We start from the raw sequence: 25,713 nt of genomic DNA, 5'->3' as shown, positions 1-25,713 counted from the left end.
TGTGCAGCACCAGATACATGTGAATTTATTGATCCTACAACTTGTCGTTTAAAGTTTTTGGTATTAATCCTTTGACTGCTGCAGATGTGCTCTTTGCATCCTGGGCTCAGTACAGCTCTCTCGTTGTACTGTTTGACTTATCCTGCCACCTGTGCTGAGAGATGGTGTTCTGGCCACTCGGAAATGCTTACCACCCAATTTTAAGCAAATTGTTTGCTGAAAAAATTTGATGCTTGCACAACTTTCAGTCTTATATCTTCACTCTATAAAGGACTGGATTTCTTTTCCTTATTCATCACAGTTACTGTGCTGCATCAAATTAAATGAAGTACTGCACCAAATTTTACAGAGTTGTTAGAGGTAAAAATGCTTTGTGTAGCTTTGCATATAGTTGATTTTAGCTCATTCATTGTTCTGTATGAAAGGTAGATAATAAATATAAATTTTATTTAAAATTGTGAGCAGAATGACATCTCATTTTATTCTTGAGTTACTGATTTTCATATCTGGCAGACAGTTGCACATGGCATGCCCAGTTCCATTCCTGGGCATCAGGAATTTTGTGGTCATAACATTCGTCATATTTCATGAATGGTTCAAGATATCAAAACAAGCATTTTGCAAATGGTGGCATGCAAAGAGGCACATATGTTGTCTGATAAATACTCAATATCTTGTTATTCACCGGGACATGGAAGTAACTTTCCCACGGCAGTGACAGAGTTGGTGGAATGGGGTGCATAAACATTTAAAATTTGGTAATATGAAAAGCATCAACTCCCAAGTGCAAATGAGAAGGCAAATGACCTCCAGTGTAATAAACTATGTAAACTGGTGTAAAATAGCAAAATCACTTGTAAATAAAGTAAAAAAATAATAGAACATGATAAGCTGATGTTAGATTTTTATAAATATGTAAGCAGCAGAGGCGATGTCTGCAACTTTGCCTAGCATCTGACGAAAATAAAATAAAAAAGTTTGAAATAGGTGTTTCAGGTTATTTGGAAGTAAAACTCCAAGACCCACTGATCCTGCACCAAAGATGAGAATTAATTATGAATGTACAAAGTTTCTGTAGTTCCTCTAACACTGCCATCTTCATAGTGGCCTGTGGTGATGCAGTGTTGTTATTCTTACTAGTAAATCACCAACAGAACTAAATTATTAAATTTTGTTATATATGGATGGAGTGACTATGTTAGACAGGTCATAATTTACCACACTATCATTGCAAATTTGACTCACCCATTGTAGAGGTAGGGGTTGTGAAACTGACTCCTGTAATCCTTCCCTCGGCTGGCTTCATTTGGTACCTGCAGAGGCTGCGCCTACACAGACGTAACATTTGCTGCACTGATTAAGTCGTATGCACCAAATAAAGTGGAGACAGACAAATATAAGACAAGACATAACGTCTACAAAGAGATGCAGCAACTGTTGTCACAGTTATAACTGGTTATTTGTTGGTCACAATAGTGATTTAATACAGGTAATTGTCAGTTTCAGCCATTATGAGGGTTCTTCAAATCTATTTGGCTTAGTTATGGTTTAATATAGTAATACATCAACTTCCGCCCACTCAGCATTAAAATATGTTTTACTGTTAACGCAGCCATATGTGGTGATGAGGTTAATTTGTACTCTATAATTAAGCTGGAAAGACCTGAATATGATCTATAATAGCCAAAATCAACCATAAATTATATTAATTTGCAGCTGTGACTGCAATAATTCTCTCTCTCTCTCTCTCTCTTTCTCTCTCTCTCTCTGTCATCAGTTTCTGCTTTCAGCTCTCTTCTGATATATGTAGAAAGCCATTGCTTTTGATTTTCATGGTAGTTTTCCATTATGTCACCAAACTTTGCAAAAGCAATATAGACAAGGCACAACATATGCATTAACTCAAAATTCAATACATGTGTCAAAACATAGATGGACACAACTTGTTGACGTTTCATGCAGTACACTAACTCTTGCTGCTGTTTGACTCTTCTTCACCCTCCTTTGTAATGCACACCACTGCAACTTTGAGCAATACTGAAAAGTTGATATCTGAACAAACTAATGATGCCTCTGTGAAATTATGATCATTCTGAGATTTATTACAAGATGACACTCATTGATCACACACCAATTTATTGAGTACCAGTTTTGATTCTTCTTAAGAGCCACCTTCAGATAGCCAGTGTAAAATGCAGTTTATAGCTCAGTATGTAACATGTGAAATATTTGTCTGTACTACCTGATGACTTATAGCCAAACTTAATGATTTATTACCACAATAGTAATTGCTGTATGGTGAACATAGACAAATAGAAACATAAATTACATCCTCTCTAGTACTCCAAGACAAAAAACAGCAAAATAGGGTCTTTGCAGATGTGTAATTTTCTTTTATAATTTTCACAATGGAGCAAGGGAAGAAAGATGGATGACAAAGATTCAAAACTTGCACATGGAGCATCTGTGGTTTCTTATGATCACTATGGCAATGAATATTACTGTCACAGATTATAGTGTGCATAAAAATGGAACTGTCAACTTGGTTGGAAATCCAGAAAATGCATTTTTAACTAAAATGTAAATGATTAACAGCACTATCTCTTTTATTAAATATGATAGAAAACACATGGATATTTCAGTTGGAAAAGTGATTTTTGGTGATTAAGTAGAAAATTAAACTTGTTTCTTAATGAACAGAGAATATTTACCTTGTACATCTGGTGAGACATGTCCTCCAGGGCCATGCTTTTATCCCCGAGATTCAAACTGTGCAGAGTTCTCGTAGTCAGAACAAGTGTGTCATCAGAACCATTTACTGGTCCATGCTGAGATGAAAGAGATATACATCATTGCAGGATGGCAGTGAATTAAAAACATGCTACCTACTGAGTTATATATAGATACAGATAAAGATAGAGGGGAAGAGAGGGGGGGGAGAGAGAGAGAGAGAGAGAGAGAGAGAGAGAGAGAGAGAGAGAGAGAGAGAAAAGCTGTTCAAAACTCCACCGTCTTCCATGATATGAGAGAGTCTCTCTAAAGGATATTGGAATCTTCTCACCCCCAAATGGTTATTACTACTTATATAACAATAGACAATCTCAACAAAAGGCAATAAAGTATTTTCTGTGCAGACTAGTGTCCAGAGTGAAGTTCTACATCATTTTGTTGTAGCTGCCAGTAGGGAAAGGAAAAAAACTGGTAATTGCGACAAGTTAAAAAGAAGATTGAAAACATGTCTTATTAGACACTGCTGAAAACTGTTTGATTTCTAGATTCAAAGATTGGAGATTCCTGTTTGCTGCATAACCATTCTCTTCCTGCATTATGTAGATAACTCTTATTCTTCAATAAAAATCAATGTAATAAAGCAAATATTAAGCAAAGAACTTTTACTGTATGTTTTACTTTGTTCTATTTAGCCAGCCTAAACACAAAACAGCATACTGCAGTTCAGCAACTTTTTTATTAATAAAGAATATAGAGTTAGTTGCTAATAACTGCTTCTCTTAGTAAATGTACACTTAAAACTCTGTCCATATGCACAAAGGTTCTCCACTATAGTGGGTTCTACAGATGGTGATTAATAATTATAATGTTACTCATTCAGATCTGTTATAATTCATTCATTAACTCATTCACAAGTTCTTTTCAGCAAATTGCATTATGAAGGGAAGCCTTCAAATGTGTGGAAAGAGTTGAAATGTGCATCAATTGGCAGAAACAGTTACTGCATAAAACAGGTGCAAATCCACTCATATTGATAATTATGGGAACTTTATTGTGTGTACACTAGCAGAAAAGCAACTATTCCTCTTGCACTACTCACTTTTTGTTTTTATCTGATTATTCAAATTAAGACTATATGTAATTTTGCTGATTTCAGATAACTTTTTGGAATTTCTGTTTACTGGAAAAATTAAAATGCTAACCAAAATTTACACTGCAAAGCCCAAATGTTCTGATAAATTATAGGAGGGACTGTCTAATGTCACCATCCTTCACTATAGTTTTGAATACTTTGGGCTTTCCAAGGTCCTTCATGACGTTTGGCAACCTCTTACAGATTTTTGCACCAGAGTATTTAAATCCGTTTCCAGTCCTAGAAAGGGATACACAGTCTACAAAGAAATTATTCCTGGTTGTGCTTTTCACACTTCATGCTAATTTCACTTCTACTACTATCCACAAACAGAGCCAGGGAGCACACATACTTGCATGTGAATATAAGAATCCCGAGCTCTCTGAAGATGCTTATGCAAGATGTGCAGTAGTCAGCATTACATATCATGCTCCCTGCACACTTTGCAGGATAAATTATATTTGAACCTTAGCTGCAAAGCCAAAGAAAATTACACCATATAATAGTACCGAGCGAAAGTATGCTAGTGTACAGTGTAGTACAAGTTGTTTACCTGGTATAGACACGCCGTGCCAGACTGGCTGCGCTCCGGTGTGGAGTGCCTCGAGCCTCGTGCCCTGCACGCTGAGCTGCACCAATTAGCATTCACGGTAGCAACTCACCCTCCCCCACTTCCCTCCCACCCTGTCCCCTCCCCTGGCCTGTGCAGGCTGCTGCTACAGCCACCGAATACCAACTGCAGCAGGTGTGTTCCAGGGAGTGGTAGCTATGCGTGCTGGCATTCCCTCCCATCATCTTCACACTGGACTCACTGCTTGTGCTTACCAGCATTTGATTATTGATGAAATTGATTTCTTTTTTGTGATGAAAGGAGTTATTGTTTCTCAAAACAGGAATGAGAGCTTTTACAAATTTGGGAAGGGCAGAAGTGCCCAGTCAAACCTTAGAAGCAATCATTACCACCACCATCAACAACAACCATTTGGCAACCAATGCTGTGTCACACCCTCCTCCAGACTTCTACATATATGTACATGTCATCTTGAGCTATACACCTACATATTGCTTGTAGTCTACCAGAACAAAACAAATTAGTGTACTACACGATCCTTAAGGTTAATGAAGTATATAATACCAAAATCATGTATTTCAAAATTTCTCATAATTGGTGTTAATACTTTGACTTTTACAACGTCAGTGTTACATGGATTTACAAACGCTGTTATAGTTAACAATATTATTACATCTCAAAACTTCATCAATTGTCTAAAGTCCCACTGAGAGTGTTCTAGAAAATAACATGTAACTGAATTAAAATTATGTATGATTATGAAATAACTAACTATCTTAATCTGTTCAGTTTTTATTCAAGATTCTATGAGAATGTTAGTATTAAAAACAACCATGTAATTGAAAATAATGTAATGTCTTTTGAAATTAAATGCATAGTAAAGACATTTCCTAAAAAAGTTTATAGACTAACATATTTAACCAAAATTCTGTTTATGTAAAACTTATTTACATGTTTTTGTAAAACATACTTTTGTATATGAACCATTATAAATTTGAAACTTACAGCTAAAAGTTTATTTTTGTAAACACTTCAACTACATTGTGTAATATGGTAAGGTTTGCAGGAGAGCTTCTGTAAAGTATGGAAGGTAGGAGATGAGATACTGGCACAAGTAAAGCTGTGAGAACAGGGCGTGAGTAGTGCTTCGGTAGCTCAGATGGTAGAGCACTTGCCCGCAAAAGGCAAAGGTCCCGAGTTCGAGTCTCGGTCGGGCACACAGTTTTAATCTGCCAGGTAGTTTCGCTTAATATGATAATTGTTTTGTGTTTAGATGTACGACGACTGCATGGTGAATTGGGGAGTGGAGTCGAATAGTCAGAAATTTAATACCACTTGTGCAGAACAGTGTTCAGCCAAGTTCGTACTTTTGTAATGAGGATTCAGTGGTATATCAAAGTGAAGTATTAAGGCGTATAAATTGGATAAGATTTAGTTGTTGGTTATTTGATGGAGTGCAGGGAGAAGATTCCACATGCAGCGAACTCTACAACGTATAACAGTGACAAAGAGAGTTTTGTCACCCTATTGGAACATAATATCAAAAGGCATGTAATCTTATGTGACATTCCACTAAAATTTCAATTGAATTTGCAATAAAGTTTAAAATTTATCTGAAGCAAAACATAAAGAACTGACACCAAGTGAATTTCCACTAACATTGGTAGCAGAATCATTACAAACTGCTGCATGCTTTATAATGACATCTATTCACCATCCATCAGATCATCATTTCCATCTTTTCTTGTCTCTTGGAATCCAGCAAAAAACTTTCTCTTGGTCCATTCACCACCCATTCACATGCAATATGTCCCACCTAACTCAATAGCCAGCCCCCCTGATCCGGATGATTGTTTTCATGTCTTTGCCAGCATGTACGTCTTTCAATTGCTCACTGAGCAACCCATCTGAATGGTTTTCACATTAAAAGTCCAAGTATAAATGCTGTAAGTCAAAACTGGCATTACACCCTAATAGCAAGCTTTCTAGTTTGGACACTGAAAAACTTATTTTTAAATTGCTTGTGCATTACAGAGGGGAAACTGATAGGTGTGTGTTTTTTTCTGGTCTGCCCCTTTTCTTGTGAAGAATAATTCCAATGGTGTTCCAGTTTTTGGGAATCACTTTCTGTCACAAAAATCACTGCAGTAATTCTGCAAGTTCTTTTAGTATGACTTTTCCTTGTGCTACAGTTTGTTCACAGATGTGAAGGGATACCTATTTCAGCTTTCATGTTCTGCAATCTGTCTTCCATCTCTGAATATGCATCAGCAGCGACCAACCATTTGATGAGACGTGAACTCATCACCATATACGGTCTGTAAGCATTTGTGGATGATCGGCACACTAGCCTCCCATGCCCGTTTGTTCCAGGTAACAGAACACACTGTCAGTACATGTCTGTCTGTCTCCCATGCCCGTTTGTTCCAGATAACAGAACACACTGTCAGTACATGTCTGTCTGTCATCATGATTGTACTGTAATAACCTCGGGCACCCCGGTCTGCTGCTACTCTGCCTTCTTTGGAGCTCCGTGCATGTATCATTCCTCCTCCACTGATGCACCTTCCATCATCGCACCAATGAGAGTGGATTCATACGGCATTTGTTTGTATCACCTGGTGTACCATCTTCTCTTTCAAAAACAATAACAAAACTTACTTTTGGATCAAGTCCCATAGTTATTAACCCAGAAAGTTTAATTTATTTCAGCTTTATAACAGAGGAACTTACTATTCACAAAAGGCAACATAGTGCTTAAATTAGTGAAATAAAATTTTAACATTGTAAGGGAAAGGGCAGATTAATACTCTCCGTAAAGGTGACACACTAAATTGCTGACAGACACAACAAAAAGACTATTACACACTTAGCTTTTGGCCAAAGCCTTTTTCAGAAGAGGAAATACACACACACACACACACACACACACACACACACACACACACACACACACACACACACACAAGCAAAAGTATCTCACACATACAACAGCAATCTCCGGCAGCCCAGAGTGGAATTCCACTTGAGCTGTTAGAAATGGTGGCCATGTGTGCATGCTTGTGTGAATCAACGTGTGTGTGTGTGTGTGTGTGTGTGTGTGTGTGTGTGTGTGTGTGTGTGTGTGTGTGTGTGTGTGTGTTACTTTTCTGGAGAAAGCTTTGGCCAAAAGCTAAGGGTTGGTATTTTTGTTGTACCTGTCTACAACTCAACATATCATCTTTATGAAGAGTAGCAGTCTATCCTTTTCCTCATGTTGTTGATATTCCAACCTGAATTTTCAATTTTTGAAACAAAATGTTGTTAGATATTGTCTTTATATGGACAAAAATACTGTTAAATACGTTTTAATCTGTGACTGCTAACTGCAAGCACAAGAGCTGAGCACTGTTTTGTGTGCTATGGGGACTCACCATAGTATGGTGTTGCTGAAGGTGCTGCCTCTTGTCCTCTGTCCAGGCAATCTGCTTGTTGGGCCCCTCTGGTGCAATTGTTGCTGGTTTTGTCCTCTTTTTGTACTCATGCAGGATTGGAATCTTTGAATTCTTATCTGCACTGCTCAGGATAACTTCACGCTCAATCTACAAAAAAGGAATTCACTTAAGTGATACTTTGATGAGTGTAATCTTCTAAGCCAACAAAACCAAGATAACAAAAGTATTTATTCTACAGAAGTATGCAGTAAAGAATAAAATCTTAATTTAATATCTTGCAGAAGCCTCATCTGGGACCAGGATTGCTTAAGCTCTGTTGTCAATATATTTACTCCCTAATGGTAACAGCATTTACTAACTTAAGTTGAACCGTGAAATTCAGAACTGCAGTACCAAGAGAAGAGCTTCTGTGAAGTTTGGAAGGTACGAGTCGCGGTACTGCCAAAATTTAAGATGTGAGGACAGGTCATGAGTCATGCTTCGGTGGCTCAGATGGCAGAGCACTTGCCCAGCAAAAGGCAAAGGTCCCGAGTTTTAGTCTCAGTCTGGCACACAGTTTTAATCTGCCAGGAAGTTTCGGGAGTAAAAATAATATCTGTATAGTCCGTGTGTTCTTATCAACGGTTTAGGTTGGAGTTTTATTATCTGGTGCAAATGTCTGACAGTCTGCTCATAAACATCAGCCAAGAAATTGGAAATTGTTAAATGTCCCATAACAAAGTGAAGAAGTATATTGTTGGCCATTTCCACTATAATTTATGAGTGTGTTTGAACTAGGGGGATGTAGCTTCCGGTTAACATTAATGTACAAGAGAAACAGACTTTTAACTTTTTCACTACATAGCTGATACTGTTCACAGCAATCTGTTGAGTTACATAAATGCTCTATATGCTGCTGAGTAGCGTAAGAGGGAGAGTGGTGGCTTTCTGCAAAGTGGCTGTTTTTCTCTTTAAGAAAACATAATTTCTGTGATCATCAATGTGATTAGATTAGAACTGCAACTGGTTGTTATTATCTGGAACTCTTTATTGTCTGCTTCTACCTGTTAATGTATAATTTGTCTTGTTCCATATCCCTGAGGATCACCTTCATTATTAGATTTATGAAATAAGATGTGTGTACAAATCAAAAATGAATGAGTACGTGTGTGTATACGGGTGAGTGATGAGTCTGATGAAAAGACTGCAAAAGTTTGTTAAGTGACACAAATTGGTGAGAACATTTCCTGTAGCAACATTCTTATGGTTTAATACCAATACAATGAACAGATGTCTGCCAATAGACATCTTAAGTAATCAACATGACGTATTTCAAGGAAACAGATAAAGACAAGTTCTGGGCATTAATAAAACATTTTTAATTTTGAAAAGTGGACAACAGGTTATATACAGCCTGAAATGAAGTTAATTCATGGTAACCATACCAGTACTGAAAACCTTCATTCCTGGATACATGAATTTATATGAGGTTACGATGGTACTTTCGATTTGGCATATTACAGACACTAGATTGAATTAACAGGTAATAAAAGTCATGATATGATGATAAAAGATAGTCACGTTAAGATTTGAAAGGTTAACTTAATTATGTAAATGGGATAATTGATGAGAGTTTTGTCACATAAAGTACCACAACTATATGTTCAAGAAATGTTTGTTTTCATAGTCTCGGGTGTGTGTATGATGAATTATAACTAGTTTAATCAGTCAATAAACAATTTCAAATATGAGTGGTCTTTTATTTAAAAAATAGTTGACTGCTCATGATTAGTGCCTGCTCAGATCTGAAGACGATCACTGAATCGTCGAAACTAGTAACTTAGCATATGCACAACTGGGACTGAAAATAAACATTTCTTAAATTAACTGAAATATAAAGAATAGAATCAGTGGAGACTGCTTCAATGTAAAGCAACTACACTGCAGATTCAGAGTTTCTCTGGTGTCATTTCTTATAGCTGAATTTAATTGGTTTCATACTCATAGTTCCATTCATGATCATATGAGACTTTTTTACTCAGCTGTGTTATGAAAAACATCTGATTAATTTGGTACTCACACTGGAAGTGGCTAAGGGAATTATTCATAAATGGAAGCTAAATTAGAGTGTAATGTGGCAGAAAAATGAAAACTATGATTCTGGTGATAATGAAGTATCTTACACTAGGTACCAATGTTCATGTGAAATTATGTAAATTAAAGAGCTAGTAGTGTAACATTGTTGGATTGCTATATTGATGAAACTAAGTCAACTTGGGGTTAGTGAGATCAATTACATTGAAGTGTAGTCAATTTATAAAGATATCAAGCCACAAACTGAAAATATATCAAAATCAAAGTAAACAAAGGTCCAATTTATCAATTTGTACATAGAAAGGTAAAAGTAATTATGATACAGGTAACTGTTACGTCACATGATCAGTGTTATGAACGAAAACCAACCTGTGTTTATAAAACTAATCAATAAAAATAATTAGAACATCGTAAATACATATTTCAAGTAATATTTCAACATGCTAAATCATTAAAAAATTCTGCAAAACCAAATTCCATAACCAGTTTTATAAAAGCATTGAAATATTAGTTGTGAACTGAAATATGTGTGATTGAAACAATCTACCATGTAATTTTGTTATTGTTGGAAGCTATATAGGGAATAGTGGCAATAGCCTTGGTACGTCAGTGCTAAGTCAGGTTTTAGGTGCAAAACCTATATTAGTCTTCCTCAGTTTGTGATGCAGTAAACAAGTTTTAAAGGTATTTTGACTGTTTTTTGTAACATCATTTGTTTGACTAACTTGACATAGACAGCCTGAACTATGTTAAGTGGACCCAGATGTTATTTCAGGTGTAGGAAATGCAATGAGGCAGTGTTACACACCTCACTCAAGATCGATGATTATCAGCAAGTGAGGTACATGAAATGAAGCCACAAAAGCTGGTGGCATATGAACAGGGTGGTTGTCAAGCTAATTTTAGTTGCAGTGCTCTGGATTGAATACAGAACTTGCAGGAACTTTAATTTAATCTATGATGCAGAGTTCACCATCAATTATGTTGCAAGAATAATTGTAAAAATCTAAATAGTAGATGCTAAAATCTATTTTTTGAGTTATTCAGTTGCTTCCAATACAATGTGAGATTCAGGAAATATCATTACAAAATGAAACAGGAAAGATGCCAATGACAGGTTCCATTGTTTTAAAAATTAAGGTGGAGACCCTTTGCTGCATAGCTTGGGTAACAAAAATGTTAACAAGCAAACACAAATGTAAATACAACTCAATCAAACCTTCTCTCCTCGCGATTTCAGAATGAAATTGTTGAATAAGCATCATCCAATAAGCTGCGTTTAGCTCTGAAACAGAGAAAATTGGCACAACACACAGTTTCAGAGCCCACTGTAGACTGCAGCAGCGGCAGCTGGTATTTGCCAACAGGTGGGGGTCTGATGGCCTTGGGTTTTTATTTCCGTCTATCACTGGAACTGCTTCATTAGGCGTGCAGCTCAGGAAAGCTGCTCATTAGAGCAAAGCATTCCTACTTACACTTAATGAACACAGCAGGCCTCTGAGAGGTCTGTCTTGTGGGTGAGCTATTACACAGATATAAACAATGGGGAAGAAAGCATTAAAAGAATGTGATTACTGGCCGTGGGTAAGGAAACGTGGTTAATACAAGTGACATGCAGACACTGAGAAATGAATAGTTCAGCACTGGGAAGTACACCAGCCGAAAATTAGTCATGTCCTCAAGAGATACCATGCTAATACTGTGAAACACCACCTCTAGCCTTGATGATGGAAGAGTGTCCTCAACTTTCTTCATGAATATTGTATCCAGCTGACGTTATTCACTGATGGTTATATATTGCAGAGCTACCAAATTGTAGAGATGTTGACGGCTAGATTTCACTTGCTTTTCCAAATAGTCCCAGACATGGCTGCTGTTACCTTCGAACATGGGAGTCTCCAAAGCATAGTTGTTATGAAGACAGAGGGGGAGAAAAAGAAATGGTAATACTTGTTCGGCGTTGAAATATACATTATGGTTCATGTTTATGGTAAACCAACTCACGCTACAATCAGAGAAAACTCCAGAATTACTGTAAAAAAGTGTAGGTAACTGCAGCATATAAGAAGAGTAAAATGACGGGGATGCAAAATTACAGACCAATATCCTTATTGCCATTTTGCTCCAGAATTCTAGAACATATTCTAAATCCAAATGTAATAAATTTCCAAGAGACTGAAAAGCTTCTGTGCACAAATCAGCACGGATTTAGAAAGCATCGATTGTGCAAAACTTTGCCTTTTTTTCAGAAGATCTGCTGCAAACCAAGGATAAAGAGCAACCAGCAGTTCTCACATTCCTAAATTTCTAGAAAGCATTTGATACAGTTTCCCACTGCAGATTATTGACAAAGGTACAAGCATACAGAATAGGTCACCAGACATGTGAGTGGCTCAAAGACTTCTTAAGTAATAGAACCCAGTACACTGACGTCGATGGCGAGTGTTCGTCAGAGACAAGGGTGTCATCTGGAGTGCCCCACGTAAGATGTTGAAGTTGAGTGACTGTAGGAGAATTCAAGATGACTTAGACACTTTCTAGTTGTTGTGATGACTTCTAGCTGCTATAAATGTACAAAACAAAAGTTAAAGCAGATGAGTAGGAAAATGTTCAGATACAGCATTGTTAGTGTCCTGATTGACATATTCATGTTGTTTAAATGTCTGAGCATAACACTGTAAAGCAATATGAAATAAAATGAGCATCTGAGGACTGTGGTAGACAAGGTGAATGGTCGACTTTGGTTTAGTGGGTGAATTTCAGGAAGGTATTGTTCATCTGTAAAGGAGACTGCATATAGAACCCAAGTGCAACCTATTCTTGAGTACTGCTCAAGTGTTTGGCTTCCTCACCAAGTCAGATTAAAGAAAGACAGCGAAGCAATTCAGAGGCGGGCTGCTAGATTTGTTACCAGTAGGTTCTAACATACGCGAGTATTACAGAGATGCCTCGGAACTCCAATGGGACTCCCTGGAGGGAAGGTCACACTGTTCTCCAGGAATACTGTGAGGAAAAATTTAGAGGGCTCGCATTTGAAGCTGACAGCAGACTGATACTACTGCTGTTTGAATACATTTTGCATAGGGACTACGAATAGGAGACAAGAAATTAGGGCTCATACAGACCCATATAGGCTGTTGGTTTTTCCTCTTTCAATTTGCAACTGGAACGGGAATGAACATGATTAGTATCAGCACAGGGTATCCTGCAGCATGCACTGTTCGGCCAGTTTCTTAGTATGCATGTAGATGTAGAAAATTAGAACCAGCCCTACACCTGCCATGCAATGTGAGGTTAAACATCTCACAGGGCTGACGGTGCAGTTGGTGCTCCACATCATTTGAAAAGAGGTACCATTGTGACTCATCAGACCATATTAGACGACTACATTCAGCTGCTGGCTTGTTGCTGTGTTTGGAACATTGAAGACGAGCAGCTTTGTGTGTTGTTGTCACCAACTGCCTTTTGTGTAATACCTCACTTCATATGTCCAATTCATGCACTTTCCTTTTCAATCCTCATTGAAAAACTTGTTCAGCTGGACCTGTATTTACTGACATCGGCAGTTCCATCTGGCCTGACGCCAAGTGTCATTGGCAAAAACATGACAGTTGTCTTTAGTCTCTCTTTTGGGATCTTACAATAACTCCTGCTCTCATGCTGTGTCGCATAGCTGTGAGTGGTACATCATTCCTTGTAGATACACTGAACATTCCACCAACAAAGTGGGCAACTTCATTTACGGTGTCCAAACATGATAGCTCCTCTCTGCCAATCTGTCATATCAATATGTTGAGCAAGATTACTGTGCTAATTCTGTATAACTGACTGACACACACACACACACACACACACACACACACACACACACACACACACACACACACACACACAGGGACTCACCTTCATTGCCATGCCTTAAGTCAGTGGCTGGCAGTTATGTAAGCACCAGTTCTACACCATCCACAGTGCTCAAATGTGGGGATACCTCCTAATATTGTGTTGGACCTCGTTTTGCCTTGCACAGTGCAGCAACTCGATGTGTCATGGACTCAACAAGTCGTTGGAAGACCCCTGCAGAAATATTGAGCCATGCTGCCTCTATAGCCGTCCATAATTGCGAAAGTGTTGTCAGTGTAGGATTTTGTGCACGAAAAGACCTCTCCATTATGTCCTACAAATGTTCGATTGGATTCACATGGGCGATTTGGGTGGCCGGATCATTTGCTCCACTCGTTCATCAGACCAGTTGCAAACTATTACGGCCCAGTGGTAACACTGTTTGGAGACATGAAATCCATCAATGGCTGCAAATGGTCTTCAAGTAGCCAGCATAACCATTTCCAGTCAATGATCGGTTCAGTGGGAATATGAGGATCCAGTCCATTCCATATAAACACAGCCTACAACATTACGGAGCCACTGCCAGCTTGCACAGTGCCTTATTGACAGTTTGGGCCCATGGCTTCGTGTGGTCTGTGTCACACTCGAACCCTGCTATCAGCTGTTACCAAGTGAAATTGGGACTCATCTGACAAGGCCAAGGTTTTTTAGTCTTCTGGGGACCAACTGATATGGTCACAAGCCCAGAAGATGATCTGCAGGCAATGTCGTGCTGTTAGCAAAGGCACTTGCGTCAGTCGTCTGCTGCTATAGCCCACCAATGGCAAATTTCGACGCACTGTTGTAGTTTCGTCATATGCCCCACACTGATTTCTGAGGTTATTTCACGCAGAAATGTTTGTCTGTTAGCACTGACAACTCAACGCAAATGCCACTGCTCTCGGTCGTTAAGTGAAGGCTGTCAGCCACTACGTATTCGGTGGTGAGGAGTAATGTCTGAAATTTTGTATTCCCAGCACACTCTTGACACTGTGGATCTCTGAATACTGAATTTGTTAACAGTTTCCGAAATGGAATGCCTCGTGCGTCACGTTCCAACTACCATTCCACATTCAAAGTCTGTTAATTCCCGTGGCATGGCCATAAACATGCCAGACTCCCTTTCAAGTGAATCGCCTGACTACAAATAACAGCTCCCCCAAAGCATACCTTGTGTGCGCGGTACTACGGCCCTCTGTATATATGGATATCGCTATCCCCTGGCTTTTATCACTTCAGCGAATTTAGCTATTGAACTTAGGCTCTTCTTCAGAAAGATCAACGCGTACACCACGCACAATTCCTTTTTAATTTCTACACACCATGTATTTGGCTTTTTAACATGTAAAGCTGTCACTGCTGAACACACTTCATGTTGGGCCTTGCCATAGCACAGACTTTTGTACATCTATTCTCAGTGAGTTAGAGTGGAGTGCAAGGTAGTAGACACATTTTATTGTACCATGGACCTTGCCGTTGGTGGAGAGGCTTGCGTGTCTCAGCGATACAGATAGCCGTACCGTAGGTACAACCGCAACGGAGGGGTATCTGTTGAGAGGCCAGACAAACGAGTGGTTCCTGAACAGGGCGGCAGCCTTTTCAGTAGTTGCAAGGGCATTGACTGATCTGGCCTGGTAACAATAACCAAAACGGCCTTGCTGTGCTGGTACTGCGAACGGCTGAAAGCAAGGGGAAACTACGGCCGTAATTTTTCACGAGGGCATGCCCTACTGTATGAGAGAGGATATATAATGTAGACTGGCAATGGCAAGAAAAGCGTTTCTGAAGAAGAGAAATTTGTTAACATCGAGTATAGATTTAAGTGTCAGGAAGTCATTTCTGAAAGTATTTGTATGGAGTGTAGCCATGTACGGAAGTGAAACATGGACGATAAATAGTTTGAACAAGAAGAGAATAGAAGCTTTCGAAATGTGGTGCTACAGAAGAATGCTGAAGATTAGATGGGTAGATCTCATAACTAATGAGGAAGTATTGAATAGGATTGGGGAGAAGAGAAGTTTGTGGCACAACTTGACCAGAAGAAGGGATCGGTTGGTAAAACATGTTCTGAGGCACCAAGGGATCACCAATTTAGTATTGGAGGGTAAAAATCGTACAGGGAGACCAAGAGAAGAATACACTAAGCAGATTCAGAAGGATGTAGGTTGCAGTAGGTACTGGGAGATGAAGAAGCTTGCACAGGATAGAGTAGCATGGAGAGCTGCATCAAACCACTCTCAAGACTGAAGACCACAACAACAACAACAACAACAACATGTTTAGGTTTGTTCCCATTCCATTAATGTGTAGAATGTGGAATGAAATACTGATTGAATGCCTCTGGAACAGCTATAACTGCCTAAGTTTATCCACGTCATCTCTACAGGACTGGAGAATATTCACAGTTTCTGTTCTAAAAGATGGTTCTTGATGTTTTCTAGTCTGCATCTCGAAAGATATATGGCATCTTTCTTCAGGTGTCTGCCAGTTAAAATTTTTCTGCATTTATGTTACATTCTCTCACCAACCAAAGAAGGCTATTCCCTGTTAGTCCGATCTGCTACGAGTCCCAAAGTACGGAACGTACGACTTTTTATTTTTAGTAGACACAATTCAGTTTCCGAGTATCCTGCCAACTGTAGCTTACCACTGTTGTACATACAACTTGAGTCGAGGTGAATGTTTGTATGATGCGGCTGACCCCAGCTGTGACTCATTGATCCCGTATTCATGGCAAAATCATATTATTACGTTTCGCTAAGTGCACAACTTGGTACATTAATACCTACTTGCCATCCTTTGCCCGAGGCTGATATTTTATTGAGATCTCACTCAATATTGCAGCTATTTTTACCGGATAGAATTTCCTTACAAATAACTGCATCACCTGCAAATAGCCTGAAGCCTGGTTTATACAAGAGTGGGTGAAAGCAAACACATTCGCCATTGTTCGCTATCACTCGCTTATACTAGTGAACATTTGTGTGTTTAAAATGGAAGGGACGGAAGAGAATAAGAAAAACATGGCAGCCTTACGAACGCTATGCTGTTTTGGTTTCACTTGATAACAATATTATATAGCCAAGACGCAAAATTTACATATACGGAGAAGTTCATTTTGCATGGTGAGCGAGCTGTTTTTGATGAAGCAAGCAAAATGACAGGAAAAGAAGTAGCTTAGTGCCTGAATTTGAACTTAAGTATGAAATGTGTGGAGGTTGTGCTTAATCACAACTCCGGCTTACCTTAGCTTTATACAAAAACATTGCTCATATGTCAGTTGACGTTTTCTGCTTGCTTCTCCTTACTACTGGGGAAGAAATTTAAAAGCAGAAAATTAATTACCGGTGATCAAGATCCACTATGTTTACATGCGACACTCTCCAGTAAGACGAAAACCGAGTTTCTGAAAACGTTTACATGTTATGATATGAAGCAGATTCGCTATCCTAGTTAAATGTGGCGTCTGGAAGACAGTTGATCCACTTTCTGATTAAGTCCACGCCGTCCTTATTCCTCCTCTCTTAAATATTGCAGGCAGACAGCTTTATGTTCAGTCTAATATTTCTGCCACTCCTTCAATGTACAAGAAGTTCACACTAACCGAATATTCTGAAAACAAGACGTAACTTGACAGCCCAAGCACGTTTCAAAACCGGTTGCGTTTACATGGGAACGAAAATCGATTGCGGAACTGGAAAAGCAGCAATTTGTAGCGGATTTTCGGAATCGGTTTTCAAGTGTTACATGACCACCCAGAGGTGCAATTGGGAAATCACCAGGACGGTGCTGTAAGCAGTAGGCACCTGAGCACTAGAGTGCTACTTCAACCTGTAGTTCCGTGATTCTACTGTGAGACCCATGCTGCAATTTGGTGCCGAAGGTTACTCCAATTTGTTCATAGCTAGCTTTACTGTCTATAGACTTAATGTGTCCCACGACTGTAACAAGCTGCCAACAGTGTAGTAATTCTTTAGAACGAGTTGAGTAGAACATATTTATGCCAACTACATTTGTGTCTTATCTACTAGTGGTTTGCTTGCCTGTCCAGATTCCTACAGCGACATATTCTTTGGCTGCCTTCAACTCATCTGCCATCAGTAACGAGGGCATAACGGTTTCCGACGCACAACACAACAGACGTAACCTAAATATAGGGTAGTATTTACACTCTGATTACTAGCAGCTGGAAATGTTTACTTCAGTAGCTGTTCCGCATTTCAACAGCTGCTACGTCTCAAGTAGTCCCCATGTCTACAATGACATATCGGTATGCAGAGCGCTTTAAGGATGTTTGCTAAAGTATGTGTAAAGAGCATAAAGTGAATAAAGTGTAACTACTGAATTGCGAAATATACTTGATAAAAATCTGCTGGGTTTCCACATGCAACAGAAATGACGCGGCAACAAGTGGCTCTGTGCTCTGTGGCGCCATGTGTTGCTGTTTCCACACTCTGCTGTGAAAATTATGGTGGCACTGTTCTCAATATGGCGTCAGCCGAACATTTTTTTTAATACGGACATCGGTGTTGTCATTCAGGTTATGGTAATAGAACTGAGCCAAGAATCCAATAATAAGAAGAGTAAGCACAAATATTAGACTTGATGGAAATAACATAGTGGCATCAAACAAAGTAATGAGGCAGCACTTGTAAATGAAAACGCGTACGTTAAACCCTTTAGGATAACGAAAGCTAATTTCGAGTACTTGTAGAGCTGTGATTCGAACTCTATTGAAAAATCGGTTATTCACATTAAAAATGCAGTCCAGGCTTAAGCGAAACTACATGTGATGATTCGTATTTCACGCCTGGCGGTTACATCTTTGTAAGATTTGGGCATGTGCCATTTCTTAGACTTACACTTTCAAAGTTTTTGGGTGATACGTCGGATGCTACTTACGACGCCCTAAGGAACGATTTAAAAGCTAATATTTTCACATTCGTACCCAACACCGATTAAATACGACGAGATATTAAATTTATTCTATACCGCGTTTTGCTGCTGTGCTTTGTGCAAGTGCACTAAAAACACTTACTATAGCTATTTTCCTTAATTACAAGCTACACTGAATCTGAAATAACACGGCCACCAGAGACCTTGTTACTTCTGTTCTCAAGGTTACTGGGCAATTGTTTAAAGAGCATTTAAGGTTTCAGCACTAGAATCTGATTCTCTGGATATACTGTCAGTACTGCATTAATTTGCACTGTTTGTAGAATAAAGTGAGCTGCTGTGAACCCACAAATCACCTTTCACTAATTAAATAATACTTGCTTGCACAAATATAAATTAGATCAATGCATGATTTAACAGAAACATTCTATCTACTTTCACCATATAAATTAATCTTTATGTGGCCATAACTGAAATGGCAAAATTTTATACAGCAAAGTTTTCTGGAGAGATCCTCAATGTGGTATATCACTGAAACGATATATTTTCGTAATCCGCAAGTATAAATATGAACACCATCAAACACAGCATGCATAGCTTCAAAGATGACGGCTACTTCTGACACTAATTGGTGGTGGGAGATGGAAAGAGCCGCCACGAAGTCCAAGCGTTTTTAACTTTTGTGGTGTGGCTGAAAGTGATGTCACAAGAGTTGCGCCACAGGAATTTGGGTGTTTCCACACGCATCTTTGGTGACGCCACGAAAGTGGCGACCAAATGGCATCATTTCTGTTGCATTCGGAAACCTGAGAACGTTAGAGATAGCGTGGTCGCACCGAAAAGAGTTTTTCATTTACTCAGCTAGTACACCAAAAACCTCTGAAATAACAGTAATTATCAAAGGTGTTTGCTTTCAAGGAAATTTAGTGTGCTGTTCCTTTTTAATAAAAAGAAATACAAAGCTTGTGCCTATTCACTACATTCGCACCTGATGGAATTAATCATCTTTTTTATGTTCCCTGTTGAGCCTATGACTACTTTGCCAAAGTTCCATCAGTTATATTTCCTTTTGGCATTTTTCTACAAATCTCATCGATTTCATTAAGCACGTATGATATTTATATTCTGTTCAAATGGTTCAAATGGCTCTGAGCACTATGGGACTCAATTGCTGTGGTCATTAGTCCCCTAGAACTTAGAACTACTTAAACCTAACTAACCTAAGGACATCACACACATCCATGCCCGAGGCAGGATTCGAACCTGCGACCGTAGCAGTCGCACGGTTCCGGACTGCGCGCCTAGAACCGCGAGACCCCCGCGGCCGGCTTTATATTCTGTTACCAGCATTACAATCTCTTCAGCTAACTGCACCCCTCAAGCACCTCACATCAACAATAACATTGATTCACGCACAAGACAGCAGACAAATACCTTTTGTGCTGCTAGCGCCAAAGAGGAGAAACTGTGAACACACTTTGTTCAGTGGACAACCAGCGGAAGACGAGCGAACACCAGCAAATGCGAACCGAATATGACCATACGTAGGTCGCTCGTTCTCGCCTCTTGTTTACACCAGGAGAATTCTCCTCCGCCAATGCCCATTCGCTTGTGTTGGCTCCAGTGTAAACCAGTCTATTCCGCGCAAGCTACCTGAGCATAACTACTGGAGCCTACATCCATTGGAACCTGGTTACGGTATTGGAGCCTGTGTCTATCTTTACAGGTTTCACCCTCTAAGACTTCCATCCATTACCATAACGACGTATCATTGTACTCTCTGGACGAGTGTATCGAACGAGGTCTTTGTTTAGCTACATCGTGCCATATATTTATTTCGTCTTCCCAACACGCTTCAGTACCTCATCATTAGTTATTCGAAGTACCTGTCTAATGTTCGGCTTTATTCTGTAGCGCCACATTTCAAAAGCTTACAATATCTTTTTGTCTGAACTCCTTATAGACCACGTTCCCCTTCTGTACAAGGCTAGACTCCGCACGAAGCGAAGTGGCGCAGTGACTATCACATTGGACTCGCAATCGGGAGGACGACGGTTCAATCCCGCATCCGGCCACCCTGATTTAGGTTTCCGTGATTTCCCTAAATCACTCCAGGCAAATGCCGGGATGGTTCCTTCGAAAGGGTACGGCCGACTTCCTTCGCCGTCCTTCCCTAGCCCGATGAGGCCGATGACCTCGCTGTCTGGTCTCCTTGCCCAAACAACCCAACCCAGCCCTACGCTCCACACAAATTACTTTCAGAAAATACTCCCTAATACACTACTGCCCATTAAAATTGCTACACCAAGAAGAAATGGGTATTCATTGGACAAATATATTATACTAGAACAGACATGTGATTACATTTTCACGCAATTTGGGTGCATAGATCCAGAGAAATCAGTACCTAGAACAACCACCTTTGGCCGTAATAACGGCCTCGATACCCCTGGGCATTGAGTCAAACAGAGCTTGGATGGAGTGTACAGGTACAGCTGCCCATGCAGCTTCAACACGGTACCACAGTTCATCAAGAGAAGTGACTGGCGTATTGTGACAAGCCAGTTCCTCGGCCACCATTGACCAGGCGTTTTCAATTGGTGAGAGATCTGGAGAATGTGATGGCCAGGGCAGCAGTCGAACATTTTCTGTATCCAGAAAGTGTTGTGGTTGGCAGGAGAGACAACACCGTATTACTAAAGGAGGCCGAAATGCACGCGTCTCAGCTCACGCAGGATGGCGTGAGGTCTGGAACATGACAAGGGAATTAAAATTGAGAAAAACGGACGTAGCTGGTGGAATACTTAAATTTAATCCATTAATGAAGAACGTCGCTCGTGACAGTACATGATTCACAATATCAATGGTAACGGAATATGGCGCCTTGCTAGGTCCTAGCAAATAACGTAGCTGAAGGCTATGCTAACTATCGTCTCGGCAAATGAGAGCGCAGAAGTCAGTGAACCATCGCTAGCAAAGTCGGCTGTCCAACTGGGGCGAGTGCTAGGAAGTCTCTCTAGACCTGCCGTGTGGCGGCTCTCGGTCTGCAATCACACGCGGGTCCGACGTATACTAACGGACCGCTGCCGATTTAAAGGCTACCACCTAGCAAGTGTGGTGTCTGGCGGTGACACCACAGAAAGGCCCATACAGGACCTGCAACATGCAGTGTTGCATTATCCTGCTGAAATGTAAGGTTACGCAGGGATCGAATGAAGGGTAGAGCCGCGGGTCGTAACACATCTGAAATGTAACGTCCACTGTTCAAAGTGCCGTCAATGTGAACAAGAGGTGACCGAGACGTGTAACCAGTGGCACCCCATACCATCACGCCGGGTGATACGCCAGTATGGCGATGACGAATAAACGCTTCCAATATGCGTTCACCGCGATGTCGCCAAACACGGATGCGACCATCGTGATGCTGTAAACAGAACCTGGATTCATCCGAAAAAATGACGTTTGGCCAAAAGCTCCTGTCTGTGATGCAGCGTCAAGGGTAACCGCAGCCACGGTCTCCGAGCTGATAGACCATGCTGCTGCAAACGTCGTCGAACTGTTCGTGCAGGTGGTTGTTGTCTTGCAAACGTCCCCATCTGTTGACTCAGGGATCGAAACGTGGCTGCACGATCCATTACAGCCATGCTGGTAAGATACTATCATCTTGACTGCTTGTGATAAGAGGCCGTTGGGATCCAGCACGGCGTTCCGTATTACCCTCCCGGACCCACCGATTCCATATTCTGCTAACAGTCATTGGATCTCGACCAACGCGAGCAGCAATGTCGCGATACGATAAACCACAATCGCGATAGGCTACAATCCGACCTTTATCAAAGGCGGAAACGTGATGGTACGCATTTCTCCTCTTTACACGAGGCATCACAACAACGTTTCACCAGGCAACGCCGGTCAACTGCTGTTTGTGCATGAGAAATTGGTTGGAAACGTTCCTTATGTCAGGACGTTGTAGGTGTCGCTACCGGCGCCAACCTTGTGTGAATGCTCTGAAAAGCTAATCATTTGCATATCACAGCATCTTCTTCCTGTCGGTTAAATTTCGCGTCTGTAGCACGTTATCTTCGTGGTGTAGCAATTTTAATGGTCAGTAGTGTGTTAAAAATTTATATTTTTTTTCAGAATTTCTTTTTTCCTACAGCCAGTCTGGATTTTACATCGTTTCTACTTGGTACAAAAGTAAGCGGGGCGTCTTTTGTTGTCAGCTGAGAACCAATGGCAGCAGAATGGGGCGGTCAAGAGACTAGTCATTCGATATCAGCTCCGAAACAAATCCAACACTGACATTTCAACTCTTCTAAAGCTGCGCAAGTCGACTATTGATGTGATTGTGAAGTGAAAACGGGAAGGAACAAGCACAGCTAAGGCAAGACCAGGCTGGCATGTTTTAACGGGAAGGTACCGTCGAGCATTGCGGAGGGCGGTCGTAAAAGAAAGGCAAGAAATCAACGAAAGGAATCACTCGTGCTATCCAATAAGCCAGTAGCAATCCAGCTAGCACGTACAATGACTGTGCTTATGAAGTTAAAATAACATTGAACAATGGTGGAGCAGCTCCTCATATGCCGCACATTTTTGTAGCCCTTGCTTAGTGGCGCTTGAGGTGGTGTGAAGTGGATGAGTGGAAACTACTGATTTGAAGTAACGAATCACGCTACACTCCGTGGTAAACCTATGGAACAGTTTGGGTTTGGCTAGTGCCTGGAGTGTCTGCCATAGAGTGTGGCGCCAACAGTGAAGCACAGGGGTGGTGATATGGTATGGGGTGTTTTTTGTGGTAAGGTTGTGGTGCCAAAGTTTCGCTTAATCAGACACAGAATGCGCAGGGATATGAGAATACTGTACAGGATCGTGTACGGTGTAGAGTGGAGGAACACTTTGGAGATGACGATTGATTGTATCAGCATGACAACGCACCCTGTCACAATGCAACACCCGTGATGCAATGATGTGCGGAAATGGACTGGTCCGGCCGGTGTGGCCGAGCGGTTCTAGGTGCTTCAGTCTGGAACCGCGCGACCGCTACGGCCGCAGGTTCGAATCTTGCCTCAGGCATGGATGTGTGTGATATCCTTAGGTTAGTTAGATTTAAGTAGTTCTAAGTTCTAGGGGACTGATGGCCTCAGATGTCCATTTGAAATGGACTGGTCTCTCCAGCATCCCGTCCTGAAGTCAATAGAAACCTTTGGGATGAGTCAGACCATCGAGTGCGCTCCGGACCCCAGTGTCCAGCTTCACTCCCTTCTGTGGTTTTGGCCCTTGAGGACGAGTGGACTGTCATTCCTCCCAACATTCAGGCACATCATTGAAAGTGTCCCCAGAAGACTTCAAACTATCATAAAGGCGAAGGGTGGACTCATCCACTCCAGTAATAATTGGCTTGGCGCTTCCCATCAGACACCTGCAGCAGAAAATGGCAAAACCAACAGACTTGCTATTTCGGTACTTGTGTTTCCAGTAAACAGAGTGGTAAACTGTTATACCCATGCTCGTATCATCAACAAAAAAGAATAAAAACTTTATTTATGACAATGGAACTGGAAGACCAGCTAAGTAGATTAAAAACAGTACAGGCCACAAGATAGAAGCCTGTGGAACACCACGTATGACTGCTTCTAATTTTTAGCGTAAAGAAAATGTTTCAGATGGCTCTGAGCACTATGGGACTTAATATCTGAGATCATCAGTCCCCTAGAACTACTTACACCTACTTAATCTAAGGACATCACACACATCCATGCCCGAGGCATGATTCGAACCTGCGACCGTACCAGCCGCGTGGTTCCGGACTCAACCGCCTAGAACTGCTCCGCCACCGCGGCCGGCTTTTTAGCGTCCATTAGTGTGTTATCGACTACCATCTGATACACTCGCAATTCTGTCTCGCAGCTAAGATAAAAAAAGGTCCATGAAAGTGCTCTGTATCACAACTTGTGCGCCTCCGTGCGCGTCTTGCGAAACGGTCCGCGCTTGTCGAGCTTTAAAACAATGCGAGTCCTTATTAGCGAAATAAAAGAAGATTTGACCTTCGTGTAAGGACGTGGTGCAGAGCGAGAGTGTTCGGTTACGTGGAGCGGCCCTGGACATTAAACGCAGCTAATTAAAACCTGGCTGTCAGTCCTTGTGGAAGAAAACGTTCTTCCTGGCGGGTTACGCAGACACTTCTTGGGAACGTTCCCACAGCCTGGCGTTCGTTTCAGTTCTCACAAAAACAGGAAACGAAAACATTGGCTCGAGATTACTATCTGTTTCCCTCTGTTTTGTTCCCTCTCGCTTCGATTATAGGGTGGCATAGCAAAGAGAGAAATTTTCGAGTAATACACTGGCGACCCTGAAAGGGCAAAAAATTGTTCGCGAAGAAACTTGTCATTGAGGAACGTGTTGCCTTATTCGAAGGTGCCACACTTCAGTGAGTGACTTTATTTTTCTTTACACGTCAAGTTCGGTAGGACCACGCTGAGGAGCAAATCTCCAAGGTCGTGGAACGTGCCAGGACATGAAATTACAACATTAAAGTAATAACAGATAAAAAATAAATGTTTATGAACCCGAAAAAAGTCAGTCCATAAGTTTAAGTAAACGCAACCAACAATACAATAAGAATCAGCTCAATTTTTCAAGGAACTCCTCGACAGAATAGAACGAGTGACCCATGAGGAAACTCTTCAGTTTCGATTTGAAAACGCGTGGATTACTGCTAAGATTTTTGAATTCGAGTGGTAGCTTATTGAAAATGGATGCAGCAGTATACTGCACACCTTTTTGCACAAGAGTTAAGGAAGTCCGATCCAAATCCGGGTTTGATTTCTGCCCAGTATTAACCGTGTGAAAGCTGCTTATTCTTGGGAATAAGCTAATATTGTTAACAAGAAATGACAGTAAGGAATATATATCTTGACAGGCCAACGTCAAAATACCCATACTCGTGAACAGGGGTCGACAAGAGCTTCGTGAACTTACACCATTTATTGCCCGAA

At 40.7% G+C, this 25,713-nt stretch overlaps 1 protein-coding gene across 8 annotated transcripts in view; it reads right to left on the bottom strand.

Moving 5' to 3' along the window:
* LOC126292282 (filaggrin-2-like) overlaps positions 1-25,713 on the bottom strand; it is a 750,701-nt gene that overhangs the window by 47,319 nt on the left and 677,669 nt on the right. For 7 of the 8 annotated variants that reach the window (XR_007552076.1, XR_007552075.1, XM_049986195.1 and 4 more), the window contains 3 exons: positions 7,847-8,014; positions 2,712-2,828; positions 1,246-1,328 (listed from right to left, as the gene is read on the bottom strand). Coding sequence is in view for 6 of the 8 variants with exons in the window: in XM_049986195.1 (XP_049842152.1) it covers positions 1,246-1,328; positions 2,712-2,828; positions 7,847-8,014 (368 nt within the window). In the remaining 2 variants the exon portion in view is untranslated. The remainder of the gene's footprint in view (positions 1-1,245; positions 1,329-2,711; positions 2,829-7,846; positions 8,015-25,713) is intronic. The other variant, XM_049986197.1, reaches the window with a different exon arrangement.

This window comes from Schistocerca gregaria, chromosome 9 (genome assembly GCF_023897955.1).
Source record: "Schistocerca gregaria isolate iqSchGreg1 chromosome 9, iqSchGreg1.2, whole genome shotgun sequence".
Lineage (NCBI taxonomy): Eukaryota > Metazoa > Arthropoda > Insecta > Orthoptera > Acrididae > Schistocerca > Schistocerca gregaria.
This window is presented reverse-complemented; position numbering and strand designations above follow the sequence as displayed.